At 41.9% G+C, this 23,031-nt stretch overlaps 1 protein-coding gene across 10 annotated transcripts in view; it reads right to left on the bottom strand.

Annotated features, from left to right (window-relative positions):
* Window positions 1–23,031, bottom strand: part of AKAP9 (A-kinase anchoring protein 9) — a 969,300-nt gene that overhangs the window by 187,267 nt on the left and 759,002 nt on the right. For all 10 annotated transcript variants that reach the window (XM_069211620.1, XM_069211621.1, XM_069211624.1 and 7 more), the window contains 3 exons: window positions 16,171–16,680; window positions 586–649; window positions 432–502 (listed from right to left, as the gene is read on the bottom strand). In XM_069211620.1, the coding sequence (XP_069067721.1) occupies window positions 432–502; window positions 586–649; window positions 16,171–16,680 (645 nt within the window). The remainder of the gene's footprint in view (window positions 1–431; window positions 503–585; window positions 650–16,170; window positions 16,681–23,031) is intronic.

Here is a 23,031-nt window from a genome sequence, read left to right as displayed (position 1 = left end):
GGGAGCAGTGGCAGAGAAACGGGATTACAGCTGAAAAATTGCAATAAATAAAATACATAATTCTAGGCTGCCAAATCTGTCAAGATCTAATATGAGACAAACTGAATACTAAAAAGATGTATGTCAGAATGTAGCAGAATTAAATACTAGGGTTAAAGCGCTGAGTAGGGGTATCTGAAATTCAAGGGTTCGTGCCTTTAGAACAGTCCAGAATGTCATGGTGTTATAGAAGTGGCGGTACATTAGCTGGACTGCGTGCATAAATACATCTCTGCCCACTGTCAATTCCTGTAACGTGAAAACATGGAAAGTGCTAATTTTAGAGTAAATCTGAAACTTACAAAAGCACCTGTTGCAGATCCAAATATGAACAAGAGGTTACAAGGAGTTGTAAAGTGTTCTAAAGGGCAAGAAAAGTCTTCAAAGTTTACCTTTATCTTATCTGGAACCAATTCGGAAGTAGCTTCAGTTTCTCCCTTTAAACTCCAGTCAGACCCAGCATCTACCATTAAAGAAGAGCATTTAAATAATAATAAATCGGATTATGAAAACATATAAATTGCAGTGTAAAAAATGGTATCTCACCGCTCGAAGATCCGTCTGTGTTGTGAAATGATGCAGGATGTGTTACTCCGGAAACCGGGATTCCCTGAATATGTTAAAAGAAAGTCACTGAGCCATTACTATTAAAAGTTTTCGGTGCATGGGTGCCAATTAGTTGGCTAAATTCAAAACAATCTTGCACGTGAACTCCTGCAAAATGCCAGCACTCTTTGGAGTTTTATGAGTATTTAACATTACTATTTGATTTTGTTATCACACCAGCAATCGTTTATCCACAGCTCATTTGTGTATGCCCTAAATTAAAACAGCAATATAATGAGTCTGTGATCTCAAGAGATACATGAATCGCCCCAATAACTGAGAAGGATCGCTTAAACATTGTAAATAAATAACAGGTATGCAGCATGTACCATGCATGTTTGGTGAAGATATGAATGTACTTCATGCTGTTTTTGTATGCGTAAGACATTACGCACGTACAGCATTAGGTACAAGGAGTGTTTCATTTTTCAGGGACCAAAGAAACAGTGTTCCGCCCATACTTGGCTACTGAGCTCTAGGTGTGTGCATGCTCATATCGATGCAGCCGTTTGATCAGACCAGAACAATGAATAAGAGTGCTGTAGCATGGAGGAGGTGTGGAGTGCTTCCCACAAGTTGGTAAAGGAAATAAAGGAACGTGTAAAAAAGTGCTACTGGGAGAACATTTTGACCCAAACTTGGTTAAAAAACCATGGCAGTCTGACTTTGCACTTCTTAGACCACAAATGCAGTCCCAAGTTTGAGGCTTACATGGATAATGTAAATCCTCCATATACCAAAACACTATTTATTAAGTTTAGACTAGGGACTCCTCCGCTTAAGTCATTTACAGCGCAATGGAGATCGGAGGACTGCAATTCAATATACTGCCATCACTGTCAAAAGACAAAAGAGTCACTTGCGCACTTTATGTTTTTCTGCCCTAGATATCTGGTACCCAGGAAAAAGTGGATTGCTCCCTTATGTAGGGAAATTGGAATAAGGGAATGGAATACGGCATTACGACTCCTAACAACTGATACAAGTGATAAAATAGTTTTCTCTGTGGTGGGATACCTACGAAGTGCATGGTCAATAAGAACAAAAGAACTATTATAAATGTGTAATCCCAACACATTGGTTTTAGACCATATTCATTTAATATATCAGTTTTCAATTGGATGAAGCTATAGCCTTAATGGTCTGGACTTTTAGTTAAAGAATAATGATGATTTGCATGTTTTATAAATTTGTGACCATAACTATTTAGGGGTTTAAAAAAAAAGAAAAAAAGAAAAAGAGAGATAAATGAAAAATTGGTCCTCCAGCGGCGAGGGTTTTTGAACTAAAACTTTGATAATTACGTGCTTTTAATAATTTGGTTTTAGATTATAATTAATTAGTCTGATAAATTTTAATTGATTGAACCCAAATTCTAACGATCTAATATTTTTATATGTCTTGAGATTTTGTAAAAACAAAAATGTTTAAAAACAATATTATCTACACATTTTTAAAAATCTTAAAGTGCTATGTTTCTTAATCATGTTATGTTTTGTTTTGTCTACTTTTATGGCTTACAGCCGAAATAAAGAAAGATTGATGATGATGAATAAGAGTGCTGTAGTGTGAGAGCTTGGAAGTTCAGGGGGAGGTTGGCGCTGAAAGAGTCTGTCTGTAGGAACTAATGAAGTGATGCAAGCTCTGACCTCTCTCTGGGGCTCCTCTGTGCAGGTGGAGTGCACGCACCAGCAGAGTTGATCATGACGCGGATTACTCCATCAAAAAGTTTAAAAGGTTAACTCACAAAATGCAGGTCCTGTTAGGGGGCCTGGAAGCACTTATGACTGAGAAGTATGCCAAGCATACGTGCATGCAGGTTTGATATGTGTTAGCTATGCCTACATACGCATACATAGATCTGAAAATTGCTAGCACTCCCTTTACCAAAACGCCTTAGTGAAGGCTGACAGATTCTGTGCCGCTTGACCTGTGTGCTACCACAACCAAGGTTGATGCCTCTGGAACTCGGGGCATCCAGGGCCAGCAGTCTGCACCGGAGAGTGCTTCCTTGAAATAAAAGGTACATGGGTAGTTTGCCATCTGAATCGATATATGGAATTTTAAATCAGCAGAAATTTACTTAATAAGGCTAACTTATTTAAAGCTCATTTGATTAAAGTGAAAGGCATGAGGTCACTATTATCTTTGTGAAAACGAAACTGCGCTAAAATCTTAAAAATTAAACACTATTTTACTAATAAAATGAAGACTGGAAAAAAATCAATTGAAATGAAAGGACTTCGTCTTCTACAAAGCACTGAGGCCTTAGTGGTGTAGGCACCTGTGATAGGTTCGCTGACGTTTTGTCCGAGTGAGACCACAATCTACGTGGGGATAAATTTGTGTGGATGGCGAATGAAAGTAAAGGATGACTCTTCCCAACCAAACCAAAGAGGCCCGGGTGAGACAGGCAGGGGTGTAGCTTTAGCGGAGGTGTTTGGGATCTGACATCCCTCAAATGCATTCTTGGTTTGGAAGTTAGGTTTGGGCGCCTAGTCGTTTTTACTCATTCTCCTTTCACTAAGAGGTTTTACCTTGTTAATTTTTTGGATCAAAATTTTAAATATATACAGTGACAGATTTACCACAAAAAAAGTGATTATGCACCTGCAGGAGTACTCTCTGAATGGGTGCAAATTTACTATTTTTTGGAATTAAACATTGGCAGTAGTAGACTTGGAAAGGCTGCCGCAGTCTTTACTTTCCTGATGTACTAATGGCAAACACACACCCAAAAGATTATGGGATGAACGCATGCAAATAATCTAACCAGTGGTAACCTCTTAAGGTAGCATTCCAACTCACTGAATTTCCCTCCCTGTGCCACTCTATACAAGTGCCCACCTAGTGCAAATCAGTACTAATCCTGTTCCTCATAGAAAGAGTCCATCCCAATCCATGGTCACTGCAACTCTCCACCGTGCAGCCCATTGCTTTCTTTTAGTTGGGAAATTTGAGATTCAGCGACCCAGAATCTCACTGACTGAGTTTCTCTCCTGATATTATAATTTTAATTCACACAAAAAAAATCAAAAACACACATATCCATGGTAGAATAATTTCAAATAGGTGCGCTTCTATACACACAGCTAAAAAAGAGAGTGAGAAAGCAACACCTTGTTCGAGCCTGGAAAAAGAGGAGGCTTGCTACATCTGTCGATCCGGAGGATGTTCTGTATCTGGGGGATGAATGGCAGAACAAAATTGAGTGTCTGTGGAAGGATCAGTGATAACAGACACTTGAGTTCTGAAGAGGCGACTGTGCCATGCGATTAGCTGTACGGAGGTTAGGAAGTGGGATAAAAAAAGCACTGTGGACGATAGGTAAATCGATTGCCAGGACTGCTGCCTACTTTTCGCATTAGCATACAAAATCCAAACAGAAGCGCATGGCACCTTATTTAAATATACCGGGTTTGCAAACTGAACATCTGCCCCACAAGGAACTGATTTTTTACTACTAAATTGTAGAACTCACAAGTGTTTTACCCTTCTCAAAGGAGATAAATATATTATGCACTCGCTTTAGTTAATCTGAAAATCAATAAATGGTTTTAAAAAAACTTGTAAATCTTAGGCAGAGAAGATAAAGTGGTTTGCACAAATCTTACAATATCATGGCATCAAGTAGAGCGGCTGACAGGATTCTTCTGTCTGATGACAAACCTACCAGCAATACCTATCTTAGGTAAAGATTTGGTTAGGGAGCTTGCTGCATTCTCTCTATGGGGAAATATGATGTGGTAAAAATTGATATATATTTTCGTAATTCAGACTTATTAGCTGCTCTGCGTGTATTAATGTAATCAGGCAACTGCTAACCGGATTCGACAGTGGCACTTACATTTTTCCTTTTATAATTTATTGTTTCCTTTTATAATTTCCTTTACATTTCCAGTTGGCGATATTTTGTAATTTTTAGCAGATTGTAGTCTCATTTTAAAAGTTCTGACGTTTTAACTAGACATTGTTTTCAATGGCAATATTGTTCAGATATTTTGAAAGTGGAAACGTTAAAATAACAGAATGGGAATGGAATCTATATATAGAAGGCAAGTGATACAAATTGCTTTAGGATGAGGCACTGCTAATTTGAGTCGGTGGAATTCTCAACACCAGCACTAATGCCAGTTAACCACACGGTGGCGCAGTCGGTCCTATTTTGAGTTGAGCAAAAAAGAAACCGTGTTTAATACTTCTATTACCATCAAAAATGAATAATGGCTGCTGCCCACGCCATTCTTGTAGCTTTGGGAGGAGACCTGAATTAGTCTGAGTTATCACATTTGTAGAAGTGCGATTATTATTTGTTGTTTTGAAACTAACTGGCAATGTCTGCACTGGCAATGCGTGGTGCAAGCTTCAGTCGTTACTGAAAATGACCCTGTCACTTACTGTTTTACAAATTAAGCACTGGGGTGAGGGAAAGGGCAAAATCATTTCCTTTTTCAAGGCATCACTAATTTGGTAACACCTCCAACTGAGATAGGGGACATTGTGGGACCAGTGTCCAGCAAAAGAAATACTTTTAGGGCAAGTTAATTAGAAAAGAACTGGGAACAGAGACGAGAAGCATCAGGTAGCGGTCAGGATGCACCCCAAGACCAGAGGTTTTGGATTACAAGCACTATGACAGAACAGCTTAATCATCAACCAATAACAAACAGCCTTTTGGATCCCGGAACAAAACACTACCAAAGAAGTCCCTGAATATTGTGCCTACATGTTGCTAATGCTCAATCATTCTGAGAAAGAAAGTAAGATACAAGCAGAACAGATTCAGAGTATTTCATTACAATTTCTCGCCAAACACTAATCTAGAGATATTTCCGGGCATAAATTGAAATTACTATTTTTAACTGGTAAAAAACAGGCACATTAACAAAAGGCTCTTCCCAAAAGACATCTACACAGGGAAAAATACCCTGGTGATGAACTGTATATGGGCTATTCCGTTACGATGTCTGCGAACAAGAGATGAGCGAGCCATCCATATCAATGCGCACTAGAACAAAGTTGGTAGCTATCTGAGACTTGGTGTGACTAGGACTGGGGATAGCCTTCTTACAGTGGCATGGAATTGAGTATACTCCCTGTTTAAAATACATAAGCCCCTGTTTACACTCGAATGAACACATTCACCATAGCCCATTTTCACAATCACCTTTATAACTATTTATTAGCATACACACTTTTCTGACATGGCATATCATCATGTTCTTCCCTTCACACTACACGTGGCTTCATACTTTCATGCAGTCTCAAGTTATCCGCCATATCACGGGGAGCAACTGTGAGGCTGTGGGCTTGGAATATAGCATGGAGAGCTGTAATGAGGACACGACTGTGTGTGAAACTGGGAAAGTTCCTGTAGAAGGTCGTTACTTGGGCTGGTGGAAGAGGCGTTCTCCGGGAATAAACCCACCTTTCTCCTGGATTCTCATATGCCTCGTATCAGCATCCGCATGGTGCACGCTTCTGCAGTGTAAAGTACCGTATACAAAGTACGCCATGACATCATGGTGCTCCATTTCTCTCCCCTTTACCTTCAGCTGCAGTGCTCAGAGGCAGCCTGGAGCATCATTATTGCTTTGCAAATGGCCAATGTCACTTGCTTCGCCCATTAACACCTCACAAATGTCCACGAAAGACCACTGCAGCCTCACACGAAGCTCGAATGCCATCACACAGTCCCCGCTCCTATTTGCTACGAGATCTCATGTTGTCTTCAATAGAGGCAACTATATCCGCATAGGCTCACCATTATCTCCCAGTCCCACATACCCCCGCTCACAAGCATCATCAGCCTTCTACTTAACTCCATATAATTCCTACAGAGCAGACGGGAAAACACAAAATACCCTTGAATATCTCACGAACAGATCTCCAAGCATGGGCAATAACCCTTTTGCTGCTCACATTTCCGATGAACCTAATTGTGCCAATAACATACAAAAAAAAATTCTTCATCAAAAGAGTCAGCTTTTGGTGGGCACAGGAAAGTCAAGACAGATTCGGGCTACTCGGAACATACACTACCCGGCAACAACTCCTGGTCCCAAAATCTTAGCTGCTAAGGGCCACAGCCATCAGTCATGTCAGGTATTTGCAAAGATGTGTTAAACAGCTGCTTATCAAGTCCAAACGAAGAGCAAACATTTGAGTGTCCCTTTACAGATATATAATAACTCACAGCTTTATGTCTAGGTAATGCAGACCCAGACTTTCCTACTTTTAAATGTAATCAAATGCCCCTCTTTGATTTTGGGGAAATATACTTTTTAATTAAGTGGCAAGAGCGAATTTAGTTTGATGAATGCCTCATATAAACGCCCAACCCCCTTAGCAGTTTGGAGTAAACGTCACACGAGCAACCATCATGGCGTAACATGGTCCTTGACCCATCCTCCAGGCAACTTTCTTATTTCCCTCATTTTCACCCTTTCCTACCCTTTATACTAGTCTCTTAGAAAGCGCTGATTTAGATAATACATGGCCTAGAGTGCCTCCTCTCCCTTACCTCTCTTTCACATCATTCCATTTACCTCTCTGACTCTTCCAAATCTACTTCCTTTACTTCCCTATAATGATTCAAACTTGTCGCATGGTGGTGTATAGCTCTATACAAAAATATTACATGCATTATTGGAATTAGGTCAGGCACCAACTCACAGGTACAGGGAGAGACTTGTTATCAGTGTTTTCATCCTGTGTAACTTCATAATACTATGAAATGTTTTATTTAATTTGTTAGTGATTGATGTAGTAATATAACCATAGAGCATCAAGACACCAGATTCAAGACGGAAATAATGGTTAGATTAAACTGTAATCTGAAGCGCAGTTGCTTAGAAGCACTGGAAAATATGCAACTTCAAATCTGTTTTAGAAATGAGATCTTTTCTGTGGCTGCTCTACGCTTAGGTGCAAATTATGATAGTCACTTTCCTCCAAAGTGCTTCTGATCATGAATACACTTAAAGTAGCTTGTGGGCAGACTAAACTAGCAAACAAATCAAGTGCCATTGCGATTTAACAACCTTGAGCAAATCAAGTTCAAGACAATGATCAGGAAGCACAACCACAGGATGAAGAAAGACACCGATAAGATGACAATAATACATGCTGTGCTGTTGAAACATGGAGTTTTTACCCTCAGCAGCTACTGTATTTTAACAATGAGCTTGCGATGTCAGTGACAGGAACGGAAGCGGTCTGAAGTGTGAGGTCCTTTGCATCATCAAAATGGGGGTAGAACATCAATGATGAAAGAAGGACTAAGCAAGGAAATGCTTGTGCAGCCTTTTGTAAACTCTTCATCAAACATATGTATGGGCAGGGGCTTGTAATACTTTAGCTAAAACCAGTACAATCAGCAGTAATATAATGCTAGTGTGTCTCTGGGGAGGTGAGGCTGAAAAGGATTCCTGCATGAAGTGAACACGTTACTTACAGTCAGTAAACTTTTTCTGGTGGATACTGTAGCTAGCCCTACACTCCTCACCTTGTGAGTAGCCCAGGTGCCAGAAAGGATCTGGAGATTTTTCTCAGCAACTTCTTGTGCAGTAGGTAGAGTTGAGCATTTCCGAATGGGTCCATCCTGCCCCAAAAGTGATGTCAGAAAAACAATAAAACCATCACCTCCTCGTACTGACATCAGTTTATTTCGGATATCTGTCTGTGCCTTCTAACACTGCGCCCTAGTAATCAGATTGAACAAGTGCGCAGGTCTCTAACTGGAATCTTTCTAATGTAGTCCAAAGGAGTTCTTTCCAAATAACGAGGGGGTGAGGGTCGGTGTGGAATCTGTGGTAAGACAGGGTATCCACCAGGAAGAGCATTACTGAAGGATACTTTTTCCTGCAGATTCCCCACCTTGTGAATAGATGCAAAACCAATACGTCCCCATCTGTTGAGTCTGTGGAATGTCTCAGATTAAGAAATCCTGCAGGAATGAATGGGAAAGGGCTCTTCTCACGAGACCTGGCTATCCAGGTGGTTGTGCTTTGTGAACAGACACCCACATCACAGCATGGACGATGTCCAAAACAGGAACTCCATGTGATAGTGTGGAGGCAGTGGCTTTGTCTCTGGTGGAATGAGCATGTTTGCCTTCCTGGGACTGCTTCTCACCCAGATAATAACAGATCTAAATACGAAGCACAATCAATCAAAAAAATTGTCTGTTTCTGCTCTGATTTTCCGTTCTTTGGCCCTGAGAAACCTACAAAGAACTGACCATCCTTCCAGTGAGCTTTGGTGTGATCGATGTAAAAACTTAAGTCTCTCTTCCTCCTTGAATGGGCAGGGAGAGGCGCAGAACGTCAGCAGGCTGACAGATTGCCCAACATGGAAAGGAGTTTACAACTTTTGGAAGCAATGCTGCCTTGGTCCTTAGCACCAATTTGTCAGAAAAGAAGGTGATGGACGGTTGCTGGATAGAAAGTGCTGGCAGAACACTCATGTGATGGTCTGACCTTATTTCAATGAGAAGCACTGTTTTTAATGAGAACTAGATGAGGTGGTCCCACTGGGGAATCACCAAGGATTTTGGTGGGAACGTATGGATCAGTCCTTTGAAAACAGCACATCACAACAGGTAAATTAAGCAAAGATGGTTAATCAGGCAAATGTAGAAAGGATAATAAGGTCGACAAATATCCCTTAAATGTTTCTAAAGCAAGACATTGCTGAGCCAGAGACATGGAGGTAGGACCATTTAATAACAGGGCTGGTAAGGGTCTTCATCCAGCACTCTTAGTCTTAGCGAGCGATGCCTTGCTGCCAAAATCACATTCACTACTTCCGGAGGGAGGTCCAAGGCCACCGACTGTAAGCACTCAATCTCCATGCATGGAGGTGTAGTTTTTCTTGCCCTACTGTTATGACAAGAGGGCCTAACTTAGGTCCGTGCATTCTTTATGATCTACAGAACTTTAGGCCGAGAGCTTGAGGTAGGAAGGCATACAGGAGTCCAGAGCTCCAGTCTAATTGAAAGGGATCTCCAAGTGAGTACTGCCTTGGGAACTCCAACTTGCAGAAGTCTGGACGCATTCTTGGCAGAGGCAAAAAGATTGAGCCAGGACACACTGCATTGCTGAAAGACACCCCGTAACATCTTAGAGTGCAATTGCCATCTGTGACCCACTATGCAATGCTATATGAATTAGTCTTGCCTGGCATTTAAAGGATCTGCCAGGTTGTACAGGGAGATGCCCTGACAACCGAGCTGGTTCTGAGGCGCAGATCCTCCTGGTACACAACCCCACTCCACCCTGCCTGGTGCAGCACCACGTGGCAGTAGTGTTGTCTGTGATAACCTGTACCTGTGTTTCACTGATGGATGCAATCAAGGCTTTTAGTGCCAAGTGAATAGCCCGCAAATCTAGCAGGCTAATGCCGAGGCAGGTTTACAGCAGAGACTAGAGACACCTCTTATCTCCACCTGTCCCAAATGGCCTCCCCAACTCGGCCACAATGCATCCTTCACAACCTTTTGCTGTGTGTGGGATAAGTAGAGGGATCTGCCACTGGTTCAACTGCAGTCTAGGAACCACCAATGCAGATTTTTCGCAGTCTCCTCTGACACCTTGGTGGAATTTGAGAGGTTCCCTTGATGCTGAGCTCCTTGTGACCTCGAATTCTACTGCAAAGTCAGCATGTGTCACTTGGTGTATTCCACCAGAAGAACGCAGGAGTCAAAGAAGTCTCGGAGCCGCTCTCTCTGAAACCCAGATCAAGCATTGAAACTTCAGGATTATAGCCTAAATGGCCCAGACTGGCTAAGGCGAAGGGAAGGTTAAAAAATGAAAAGTGTCCAGGATGGCACCACTGAATGTGAACCTCTGTGATGAAGTCGGTGTTGCAGTGGCACACTGAACAAGAACACCAGACAAGTCAAGAGATTGGCTGTTGTCTAGAGGTGGTCCATGACTGCGTGTGGTGAGCCCACCTTCAAAATGCAGTTGTGGAGGTAGAGAAAAGACTGGTAATCTGAGCATTTGAACAAGGGCAGAGACCACACCATTATTTTTGTGAACACTAGTAAGGCCAATGGGGAGCAATAATAAGTAAAAGTGTTTTGCGGCATACTTTGAACCACAGGGAGCTTCTATGGGACTGCAGGACACAAAAATAGTCATACTGGAGGTCCAATGCCACTATCCAGTTGCATGGATCCAGGGCAGACAGAACTTGGGCCAGAGTGAGTACCTTGCACTTGTCCTTCTTGAAGAAGAAGTTCAGAAGGTGGAGATATACAATTGGACTAAGTGCTTTGTCCTTCTTTGGCAGCAGAAAGTAATGCAAGGAGCAACCGGTCCCGATTTCTGACTCCCACAACCTCTCTATAGCTCCTTTCTGAATGAGAGCCTGAACTTGTCAGAGAATGGAAAAGTGGGCCTCCAGAAGCAGCTATGGTGTCAGGGGCATGTTTAGTGGAGTGGAAATGAAGTGTAGGACATAGTCATGTTGAACAATTTGGAGCATGATCTGCCCAATGTGATGCTCTGCCATCCACGGAGATAATAACTTATCTAGCACCCATCTGGGTGACAGTGCACTGCTGGGGGCAAACTAAAGGTGTTTGCAGCAGCAGCACTGGAGCTGGAAGGGGATGGGATAGTCCTGGGAGCCTGGATGCTGTGGCGGATCACCAAGTTCTGTCTTGAAAAGCTTGAGAGGTCTGCTGATGCTGAGGCAAGGTCTGACGTAAACTCTGCAGTAAGCTTCTTCTCAAGCCTGGAAAGGGGCACTAGGGTAACTGCCAACAAGGTGGTGGTAGACGGAGGTACAGCATTGTTACCTTGCACTCTTTGAACTGTTCCAAAGTCAAGTCTTCCTCATCTGAGAAGAGACAGGTGCCCTTCCAAGGACATGTCCATGAGTGAATTTTCGACATCATTTGAGAATCCTGTAAAATGTATCCAGGCATGGTGCCAAAGCACAGCACTGGTACAAACTTCCCTACCTAGACAGACATTAGACTCCAGCCCCAACCAAATCACGTATTTTGCTGCATCCTGGCCATCCTGAATGATTTGATGAAAGCTTGCAGGAAGGTCAACTGGTACCGCTAGTAAGATATCAGCCACCAAGTATCACAACATGAGAATATTGCTTGCTAGTAATACCGCCTTGCCTGAGGGTAAAGCTAGTTGATCAGAACATGCACTTTCCACATACCTCCATGTGCTTCAACTCTGTCTGCCTGGGTGATCGGGAAAGCATTTGGGTTCAACCTACTGGTGGATGCCTAATCTACAAGACTCAGGTTTTGGTGCTACAGGAGGAAACATGGGTACCCTCGAGCTGGTCTGTGCTTCTTGACTATTTGCCAATTGATCAGAGGGCTAGATCTTTGCTTCATCACAATGCAAAAACAGTGTACCAGCACTTTATTAGAGGGGAGGAGAGGTTATGCAGAGGTCTGCCATTGCTGCAGTCTCTGTGATTTTAATAGTCTTTACTTTCACTGCAGGATGCTGGAGGTCAAGTACTTCTGCTGCTTATTACCATGGCAAAGGAGGCAGACTCCTCTGTAGCGGGGCCAGATGAAGAATTCAGGCCAGTGTCAGATAAGGTGTAGAGGCAACTGGTTAAGAAACAGGTTTTCATCATCATATAATTGAGAGGTGTCATTACTGTTAATATCTTGTGGCTCCGGATCTGAAAATATATTATGCAGAGGAAACGTATGCATCAGATTGGGGTTGTGTCATAGGTTAAGGTGAGTGCAACTTTGAACAAATTCATGCTGGATTTGTTGCAGAGTCAGAAAGGACTATGGGTTCTGTTTCCGGCATCTATGGCATTGCTGCCAGCGTCCATGTAGGGAGAGGCAATGGGGTGCATCTTGCTGCTGTGAGGGAAGCTGGAGCAGGCATCGGCCCCAGAGTCAGGCCAGGCACAGTCAGCATCTGGGACGAATCCACTGGAGGTAACCTGACTGGAGGTCTCCTTGGATCGATGAAGTCCAAAGGTGTTCCAGAGAGATTCTGTGGGGTACTGAAGACCTGCAGCATGGCCTATATTAATGCCTGTGTCTGCTGTGGCATTGCTGATGGACCCGGGAACTCTGCTTGGACCTGAAGTAGTGCCTGAATCAGTTCAGAGGTGGGAGACAGATACAATGACTTTGAGGTACCCTGGTGTCTATGTGACTTCCCCTGGGGAGAGTTTAAGGAAGTGGGGGAACCATGCTTCAACTTCTTGTTCTTTTTTTTTAAAGCTTTGACTTACCCGAGGACTTGGAGTGTGATGATGATCTCCCCTGGGAACGGCCTCAAGAACAAGAATGTTTCCTCTATTTCAACTATGACCACACATTTTGAGCCTTTCTACAGTCCTTGGTGATGTAGAGGTTGGTCTTAAGTTCATCCTAGCACAGTGGCTGAATCATTTTGAGCCATTCAAGGAGGCCAGACACAGACTTTGACATAGGCTTGCAGCAATCCTTGCTAGGTTTAAAACCTGCTGTAGGGAAATGGGGTGCGAGGAGTATGTCCCTTGTACACTAGAAAAGTTAAAGAAATTTTTAAAAAAGTGTCAGGTGACAAATCGAAGCAGTGAGCTGAGGATCTGCCTTGAAAGGTATGGAAAGAAGAAAATTGACATTGAAGCATAGAGGCAGTGGTTACATTGTGGCCCAAAGTCACTTCTAGGGTGGGTGGACTACATGCAGAGCCACACTACGATACCTACCAGAGTACAAGGGAATTGCCTGGAGGTATGCACAAGGTGGGGAATCTGCAGTTACAAGTATCATCAGAAACTCTGTTGAGGGAAAAAATAAGTTTGTGGGAGCCAGACTAATAGTGTTAGAACACATCAGTTTACCCATGTCCAAATTGTTAAAAATGACTTTGCTGAGTGTTTGTCCGTTGGGAGATGTTGCATTGCACTGTAGATGAAAGACTACTTCCAAGCTGGAGTGACACAGCACTCCAAAGTCTTTCACAGAAAAAGAGGGAGCTACATTGCCCTGGGTAAAAAATGTCAGGGTGTGACAAGCAGCCTGGAGAAAACGAATTGGTAATGTAGATATTTGTTTTGATGAAATCTACTTGAGTGATCAGAAGGCTATCTGGTGTTGGCAGCTGCAAAGCTGTTGATTCAAACTTAAAGGTGAAAGGAGAAAGAAGAGAATGATGTGTCAGTAGCAACGAGGTAACATGGGAAACCAAAAGAACAGATAGCGCTGTCAGTGTGGACCCAATGGAGGAGAGGTACCACAACTGGACCTTGGTAAACAGCTTCATTTAGCAGGATGGGCAGATTGTGTGCAGAACACGAGAAACATAAAAAAGACTGATTAGATAGGTAGCATAAAAACAGTCAATCGTTGCACCACTAACGTCTAGGAAGGGAAGATTTTTTTCATGCCAATGGTTGACTATATCATACATTACAAGGAGGTCCCGAAGACTAAAAATAGCAAGGAAGGGAGGTGACTGTGGTGAATAGAGTTGATCAAGATCGAACCATATGAGGTCTCATGGAGTGGAGACCTCGGAAAACATATTAGATAAATCCAAAAAGATTACAGACAGATGACAAACATTAAGTTGATTTCACGGACAGTCCATGTTCTGCACCCCTCACACTGAGGACCCTTCTTCCCCAATTTCAAAATCGGCATCGTGAGTCTTCAGTGAAGCTAGAGCTGATGTGAGACAAATAAATATAAAACATAGAAAATACCCGGACTGGCACATGATGTGAACAAGCAATGCCTATGTAAGTGGAGATGGAAACTAATCAATTGAATCATTATTCGTATATTTGGAGACTATGACTGAAATCTGTTACATGGATCCATGAAGTACAGACTAGAACGATTTTTGCAACATCACTAATTGCAGATTTTGTTGCATGATGAACTACATCTACTCATCTATCAAGGACTTGATGGGACCTTGCTTGCTATCCTCTACGCTTTGAATTATTCACATTAGACAAGATTTCTAAACACTTTAATTTAAATGTTTCAAAAAAAGGAACCAGAATTCGGGAGCCACATTCGTGGCTTACTAAATAAGGAGGATAGTCAGCTCTTAACTTCTTGAGACAAGGTGAAACAGACACTGACCTAAGGCGCTAAGAACGGCTGTCAAGTGGAGAGGTTGGCTAAAAAGAGACATAAGGAATGATAGAAACCTCAGTAAAAGGTGCTGAGGTTTTTTTTTTATATTCTGGGGGTCAGAATTGCCAAGGGGAACCAAAGAAAGCATTCACAGATTCATGTATAGCTATAATGTCTATTTAAGTTGCTATGGGAAAAAAAGGTAAAGTGGGGAAAGGACAAAGAGGGAGGAGAGAGGATAGAGGATTGTGAAGCAGAGCAGTGATTAGTGTGTCACTAATATATTTAATTTTGGAGAGGAAATAGATGGCAAGTTCTGTAGGCTAAATACTGCAGAGCCCCATTGACTACAAATGTTTGGAGGGGGAAGAAACATCGAGGTGAAGAATTGGATGTGTATGAAAACGTCCAGCATATTAACTCTCTATGCTGCAATTCCTCCCTCAGACAGAAGTTAAAAAAACACAGATAGCAAATGTAATCTGAGAGGGTCTACCCTGTTCACTTACAAAATAAATAGTCTTTTGTTCATGACACCTTTTTTATTGGAGATAGGGCATGATATAAAAATTTCTTCAAAACCACCCATTTACCAACTTCAAGACGTTTTGGTTCAAAAAAGATCTGTTAGAATTCACAAAGTAATAGCTGATAAGAAATTATTGCCACATCTGCAAAATGTTTTAAAAAAAGTTCTGTTTAACATTGCAGCATTCACTGCATTACACCGAGAAGAGCAGTTGGAAATAGTTTTGTGGCTGATCACTATACAACAAGGAAGATCAAAGTCATTGTCACAGTCAAAGATCTCTGTCCAGGGCCACTGGAATTATGTGACTCTGCAGTTGTAGCTTGTTTTGCACAGCTCTGGATTTGCTGCATTTGTCACATAATCCATCATCTACTGCAAAATCTGTAGATTTTTACAAAAATAATTGTTCCTGGATCAAACTGATCAAAAGTAACAAAAAACCTGGCATATGTATTCTAGCACAGTGGAAGGCTCCTCACTAAGGCTTACTGGTCAGCTTGCAGCTGCTTTATTTTGTATTTGGTTGTTTAACTGGTACCAATGAAATGAAACCTTTGCCCAGATAGTATTATCATGTGTAAAAATCACAAAATAATGAAGAAATACTATCAAATAATGAGCCTCATTATGACACATAATTTGCTTCATTTCCTGCGTAATTTAGCCAACCTTGTCACACAATTTGGTGCACCCCTGCTGCATAATTTCAGTGGCCCTGTCTGACTCTTCAAGGCATTATGTGCATGCTAGCAGGAGTACCACAAAACCACACACTTTAGCAATTTGATTCACTTTACAGAGGTGAATACTAACACCTTGGCTTGATATAATGTAAAAAGGATTCCACAGTCCCCCTTTCAATCACTGTGCTAACACAGATAGACGTAAAGTAATATGCAACTCCAACCTGTTTGGTGCTGAGACTTTCGATCACTGCCCTCAATGCATCACATTCTTCCGTCAAGGCTTGAATTGCAACATATTGTTCCCTTCTTAAGGTGTCTGCCTCTGATATGTGCCTGGATTCCATGTCCATAATTTCAGCAGCATGCAGTTCCTGCATCTGCCCAATCTTTTCCGTGAACTGACTTATGACTTCTGTGACTGTCTCTGAAGATACATTATCCGGGCCAGCCAAATCAATCTGGATTTCTGCATCCTTTTGGTGAACTGCAATGGTTTGATTGCTGTTATTGACACTCACTGGTGTCTCTGTTTGGGATGAGGAGGCAGCTCTAATCAAATATGAACCATCTACAGACAAAACATTGACTGGATCAACACCAGTGTTCTGATCTTGTTCGCTGTGCTGTTCACTATGTTGCACATAGCATGCCAATTTAATTTCGGCTTCAGCCAGGCTCTGTTTCACATGTCTCAAGTCTTCCTGAAGACAAGCAAAACTTGTTTCTTTTACCTAGGACGAAAAAAAATGTGATTACTGCACTTCTACAACAATGAACATTAAATTAAGGTATGGAAGTAGGTGTTGACCCTAATTGGCGGTCAGTTAAGTTAAACTATTTAAAAAGGTTTTCATTTTCAAATACACATGGCATAAATACAGTATTGCTATTACATATTACATTCAGTGTCAATTTAAAACTATGCAATAGAGAGCTGATTTGTGAGTATGCCACATTTATCGAAGTCATGCTTGACAAGGGATTCACTTATAATTTTATTAACATAGTGAAAAATGAGGAGAGAAGATTTATATAAGAGAGCGCATGGAAGGAAATGTCTATGTTGGTCTGGAAGCTAGCAAGGTGACAGAACATGCAGCAAGAGAATTAAATAGGACTGCAAGAAATGGGGGTATTAGTTCAGAGGGTGTTGACCCACATTATTAAGAAATAACTACAAACATTATCAAGGTGAATCACAAAAGTCACTAAATTAACCTGACCTCGACTCCCTGGCAGCTATTGCACAGAGTGGACAGTGTTGAGTTAGAAGAAATATGTAAAATATTTATGCAGTACCAGTTCGGAGGTTTTACCTTTGGATCTAGTCTTTGAAACTGAAGTTCAAAATCTTCAACTGGGCAAATCAGCAGGCAGTGGCCAATAATGACCCCACAAGATCACAGAGCTACTGGACGAGGTCCCAGTGAAGCTGTTGACTTTTGCCAGGCAAAGCTGCGTGTTTGAGAAATTTGCATTTTGCACCCAAAGGAAAGTTCCTCGCTGGCCAGTTTTTAGAACTCTTGATTTCTTCAGCAGGCACTGCAGGTTGAAGCCGAAGAGGGCTCTTCCAGGCTGGATATCTTCTCCACGAGGTCCCAATGAATCAGGTTTGCTGCTGTGGAAAAGCTCTCAGCAGAGGAGGAAACCTGAATCTTCAGACCAGCAGCAAAGCCCCTTGGTCAAATCAGTTGGGCAGGTTTGTCCCAGTCCTCTGAGGTCTTTGGAATATAAAGGTTTCTGTTTCGCGTTTCACACGACGTTAGGAGCAGTACACCCTAACACAGCCCAAGTTTCCAAGACTTCCTCAATTTGGGGTCAATACTCACTCCCTCAGAGGCCAACAGCAGGCTCCAGGACTGGCCAGTTGCAAATGGTCAGCTGGGCAGTTACAGAAAAAGGCTTCTTGTAGCTTGATGTGTCACTGTAGTTTGAAGAGGAGATCAGCCTTATGACCCTTAGAGTCCACATCTTTATCCTGGTTACAAGAGGAAGAGCAGGAACAGCCATTCAGGGGTCTTCTCAAGTCTCAGACAGCAGGTTCAGTCCTCTTTTGATCTTGCTCAGGTGCAGAAAGAGTTCTGAGGAGTGCACTGGAGGTGCCACATTTATGACTGGCACCAGCCTGTAGGTGTGAGTGACTCCTGGCTCCTCCAAAGCCAATGGTGTAAAGGTGCCCAGGGGGTACCCTACATACTTTTGTCGGATTACCAGTGTGCTCCACTGCAAAACTAATAACAAATATACCTCTGTACACTAAAATCTGTTTTGCTAATGGATACCATTTAAGCCAATGAAGCTACCACACAGATCTTTGTGCAGGCTGGAATCTGGTAATTTGACTCTACTCATCGTCCTTAGAAAATCAACACAATTAGTAATTGGGTTAATGTAACAGCTCTTGCTTACAGAGGTATTAAACCCTAATTTACTGTTTCACATTAATACTCTTATAACTAACAGTTTATCAAACATTCTACTCTGCTTTCTGTGGCATCAGCTGAGTGTGTGACTATCTACTTCCTAAGTCTTGTACATCTAGAGAGCAATGACCTACCATATTACTAATTGTGCACTAGCCAAACAATGTGGCCTATACTGGTGCCAACATTCAGCGGTGGCGGGTCCAACATGACACTGCATACTACCTCCAAGCTCGCTTCCTCAGGAGAGCGCTGCGCTTGCTAATGTTTCGCTATCAGGCATTTATAAGCAGCACAGGCTGTTAGAAATACTTCACCAGAGCTACTGCTGCACAAGAGTGCAGCAGACCCATGGTAGTCACTGTCTCTGGTATATGCTGCATTGTTATTTCCTTAGAGGGAGTTGCAAATAATGTATTACGTAAAATTTGAACTAAGCTTAATATGAGCCTACTTGTCTTGAAGTATTGAGAATTTCTGGACAACGTTAAAGAAAGTCTACATTTTATTATTCTATTAAAAGACTAACATTCAGTTCAGAATCTACATTTTCTTTAACGTTGTCTGGAAAAAATATATAAGGATGCAACCAATATGTCATGTACAATGCATCTTTCTGTCCTTGCGTGGGGTGTGAGGTTAAAAGGTGAAAGTCTGAATTCCGATTAAGGAGAGCAACATTAACATTAAACCAAGACTGTCCGGCTCTCATTCCTTAAATCTTGCAGTGAAAGATGCGTTTACAAATGTTGTGAATAATTGTAAAGCTGATGTTACATATACTATTAAATTTAATACTGTGAAAGAGAACTATCAAATTTGTATTATTTATGGATTTGAGTATGTATTATTTTAATGATGCTGTGCTTTTGGATGTTGTTACTTGTTTATTTTAAACTGTATTTTATTGGTTTTAATAAGAACAAATACAATATATTATGCTAGATTCCTGTACCATACACTTATTCTCATGAATTACATTTTGTTCACAGTCACAGTCTGTATGAGCTTTATTGGAAGGCAGCAGCTGTGTGCATACTTTAGGAATTGCAAGGAAAAAATGAACTACAGGACATTAGATAAGGCTGGGCCTGAAAGTGAGAACCACATTATTAACCAATCCAGTGTTAATAACATACCCATTTGGTCGTCTCGAAGATGTCCAAACTGGAGTGATGAATCTTATTACTCACTGCCTGAGTCCCTGCTGGAGGCAGAGTCCCAGTCACCGCCTCCAGAAATTGAGTTAACAATTGGGCCTACTGTGAAATCTCCTCAGTGTTCTTCTCATCCGTGCGTGTGCTTTTCATGTGATGTTTCTCTGCTACTTCCCACTCCTCCAAATCCCTCAACCAGATGCCAAAAGTCGGTGCCCTTCTACCGAGCCAACCAATGGCTACTCATTGTTTCGGCAGCAACAGGGCCAGCTGTGCAAGTTTGTACTGCATTTTACGTCCCTTGCGTGTGATCAGACCACCCAACAGGCATACCTGAGGAACAAAAGACTGATACCCCGCTCTATACAGGGTAGCGCCAAACTACAAAACTCCTGCACCTGCCTACACTCCAAGGCCAAGTGGAAAAAGGACACACTAACCTCCCTGCATCACTCACATTTAGCCTCTCTGTTGGGCTCTGTTATTTAGTGTATATGGCATGACATACGTGTGGTGTAGGAAGTGGAGCAAGTTAAATCTATTGTTGCATTAGGCTGTGCGCACCAATTCCACAGCTCGGGACCAAATCGAGTCAGGTATGGCCATGCCCAAGTCTCGTTCCCAGGCCACCCGAGCCACAAATTGTTTATGAGTCTTGCTACCCCTAAGTGCTCAGTAAAAGAGCAAGATCAGGTTTTGCCCATCTCCCAAACTAAGCACTGTCCAGTACTCCAGATGGCCCAGGCTCCGCAGGAAAATCCAGCCAGATCTCCCCTGCAACGTTTTCTAATTTAGCATAGTGCAAAAAGTGTGCTGGACCAACTTCAAATGTGTCCTGAACATCTTGAAACAAAATAATCGTTTCCCCTTGGTATATATCCCCTGCAACCTGGTATCCTACCGCTCCTCAATGCTCCATGATTAAGTCCTTATCTATATTCCTAAAGGGTATCAGGTCCCACAATTTAAGTTCCCTGCTGTATGGGGCACGCCGCAGAACCCTTTGCACTACCCGTTCCCAAATCCCTGCAGTGGCATGAAACCTGATTGGTCCTCGTGAACCAACTCACAGGACCAACCCCTGCAACCTGGTCGCCTAGATTTTACATAATATTTTAATGTCTGCAATCAGCCTGGTGAGGAGTCTATATGAGGAGGGATCCACACGGTCGCCCCTGGGCTGGACCATCAGGCATACTATTCCCTCCTGCATGGACCAGGGAAGAAGTCCACTCCCATTGGCCTTCTGGAAGACATCCAATAGCTTCTCCTTGAGACTAGTGAAATAGTTGTGATAAAATTCCGCCAGGAACCCAACACTTCCCGGGGCCTGGTGTTATTATTTGTTAGTATCAATATTGTGAGGTCATAAGCATTGGTTTTGATGTCCCAGTTACGGCTTGCAGGTCTGTTGTACGAGTTATGGATTGCAGTTCCAACCACCATTTTCCAATTTTTAGTGTTTTTTTGTTTTGTTTTAGTTTGCAAATGTTTTTCAGTGAATTTCTGAGGTTTTTCTTTTACTTAAGGTTAGGTGTTAATCGAATCTAGTCATAACTTCACTTTAACCTTTGTTTTTTCAGTGAACTGCTTTGAGGTATTTTGACCTTGTATCACATCAAACAATGCGGCTAACTTGACAGCCTTTTATTTAAAAAACTTTAATAGAGTTCAGGGACCTTTCGGTAGAGTATGTTAACCTGCAACAATCTTCATGGCCAGGAGCCTTAAAGTCAAGGCAAGCTGCATGTACTGTGCTGGACATTTAATGGTTTCTCTGCCAGGTTTGTGGTCCATGGGAGCTGTGAACCCAGTTCGGGGTCTGCAAACTCCTTTGCAGAATCTCCTCTTTATTTTGTTAACATTTATTTCCCCTCACTTCACCACCAGCCAGGTGGGCAGGTGGCCGGGGACGCTTGTTCTATCACTTTATGGTTTCTTTCATTTGGAGACACAGGGTGAAAGCGCCAGCATTCTATAACGGCAGCCACAACATTCTTATCTGAAGTTGCAGCCAGCCCAATCAGAGAACTTCGGGTCCAGGAATGTGACTATGTGTACTGACATAAAATGTGCAGCAGGAAAAACGCTACCTTGCCTAATCTGATTTTAATATTGTGTTTCAATTCTGGGTACACAGAAGTCCTTAAACTCATGCTGGTGAACCTCTGTTAGTCACAAATAACATAAGGGGTCTGGATAGGCGTATCTTGACCCCATAACATACATGGAGGGTTCTTCAAGGAACCCTTCAAGGGCAAAAAATGGGCTGATGTTTTTTTCGGCAGAACTGCTGATCCACAGTAAGGTTCAGCATGACCCACAGTGTAAATCCATGATGTATCAGCGGATCTGAACACCCACAGGGAAAAAAGTACCCCCAATGACACGCCAAACCGATACTTTACATTAAAAACCACAGAAATTCACTGGGAAAAAAAACAAAGGTTACAGGGAGGTTATAGTTAGGTTGATGTTTTACCCACACAAAACCAAAGAAATTCAGCAGTTATAGATATGCTTATACTTATCTGAAGAAACTATAACGTGTGCCTAAAGTTACTTAACAGCACAAGTAATAGCTTCTTCAGATAAGCATAAGCAAAATGTCAACCAAACTATAAAGGTGCAGTAACCTTTGTTTTTTCTGTGAATAATAGCTATAATTTGTCCCCTTGCCATGCACTGCTAAATATCTCCCATGTTATATCACTCATGAATTAGGGCATGAATTATAGTTACTTGAGATAACTGTGAGTGGAAAATGTCAGTAGTTTTGATTGTTTAAAACAATATGTTTCAAATGACATTTTCACCTAACAATAACGTCTCTTTAATCTTTGTTTTTTTCAATAAGTAAATATATATATATATATACACACACACACACACACACACACACACACACACACACACACACACACGCATATATAGTCAATAAAAAACCCAAAGGTTACAGGGACGGTATGGTTACGTTCAGATATTACACACACAAAACCATAGAAATTGAGCAGTTATAGTTATCTCAAGAAACTATAACTCGTGCCCTAAGGTAACTATAACTCGTGTCCCCGCCATGCACAGATTTCTCATCAATAATTTTACTGCAAATGTTGCAGTGATATTATCAACAATATTATCAATGTCATAGAAGATGTCATGACTGATGTAATATGTGGGGTATTTAGCAGTGAATTGCGAGGGTGTGAATTATAGTTACCTTGGGGCACAAGCTGGTATTAGCCCCATGCTGGTATTAACTTACCCGACAGCTTTGCTCGGATAAACCAACGTGTGTTTAACCCGCCTAGTAGATCGTTTACTCTGTCAAAATATTGTGGTTTGGAAAGCAGTGAAACTTTGGGCTGGCTTAAACAGCTGAGTTTTGAGTTGAACGTCTATAAATGGATTATCGTAGTGTGCAATAACCAGCAAAAGCGAAGTAACCACTACACGATTTTCTTCCGTTATATGTTGCCTCTTTGTGTTTAATTCACTTGCA

This window comes from Pleurodeles waltl, chromosome 10 (genome assembly GCF_031143425.1).
Source record: "Pleurodeles waltl isolate 20211129_DDA chromosome 10, aPleWal1.hap1.20221129, whole genome shotgun sequence".
Classification (NCBI taxonomy): Eukaryota; Metazoa; Chordata; class Amphibia; order Caudata; family Salamandridae; genus Pleurodeles; species Pleurodeles waltl.
The sequence above is the reverse complement of the archived record's forward strand: the minus strand, read 5'-3'. Positions and strand labels throughout refer to the sequence as shown.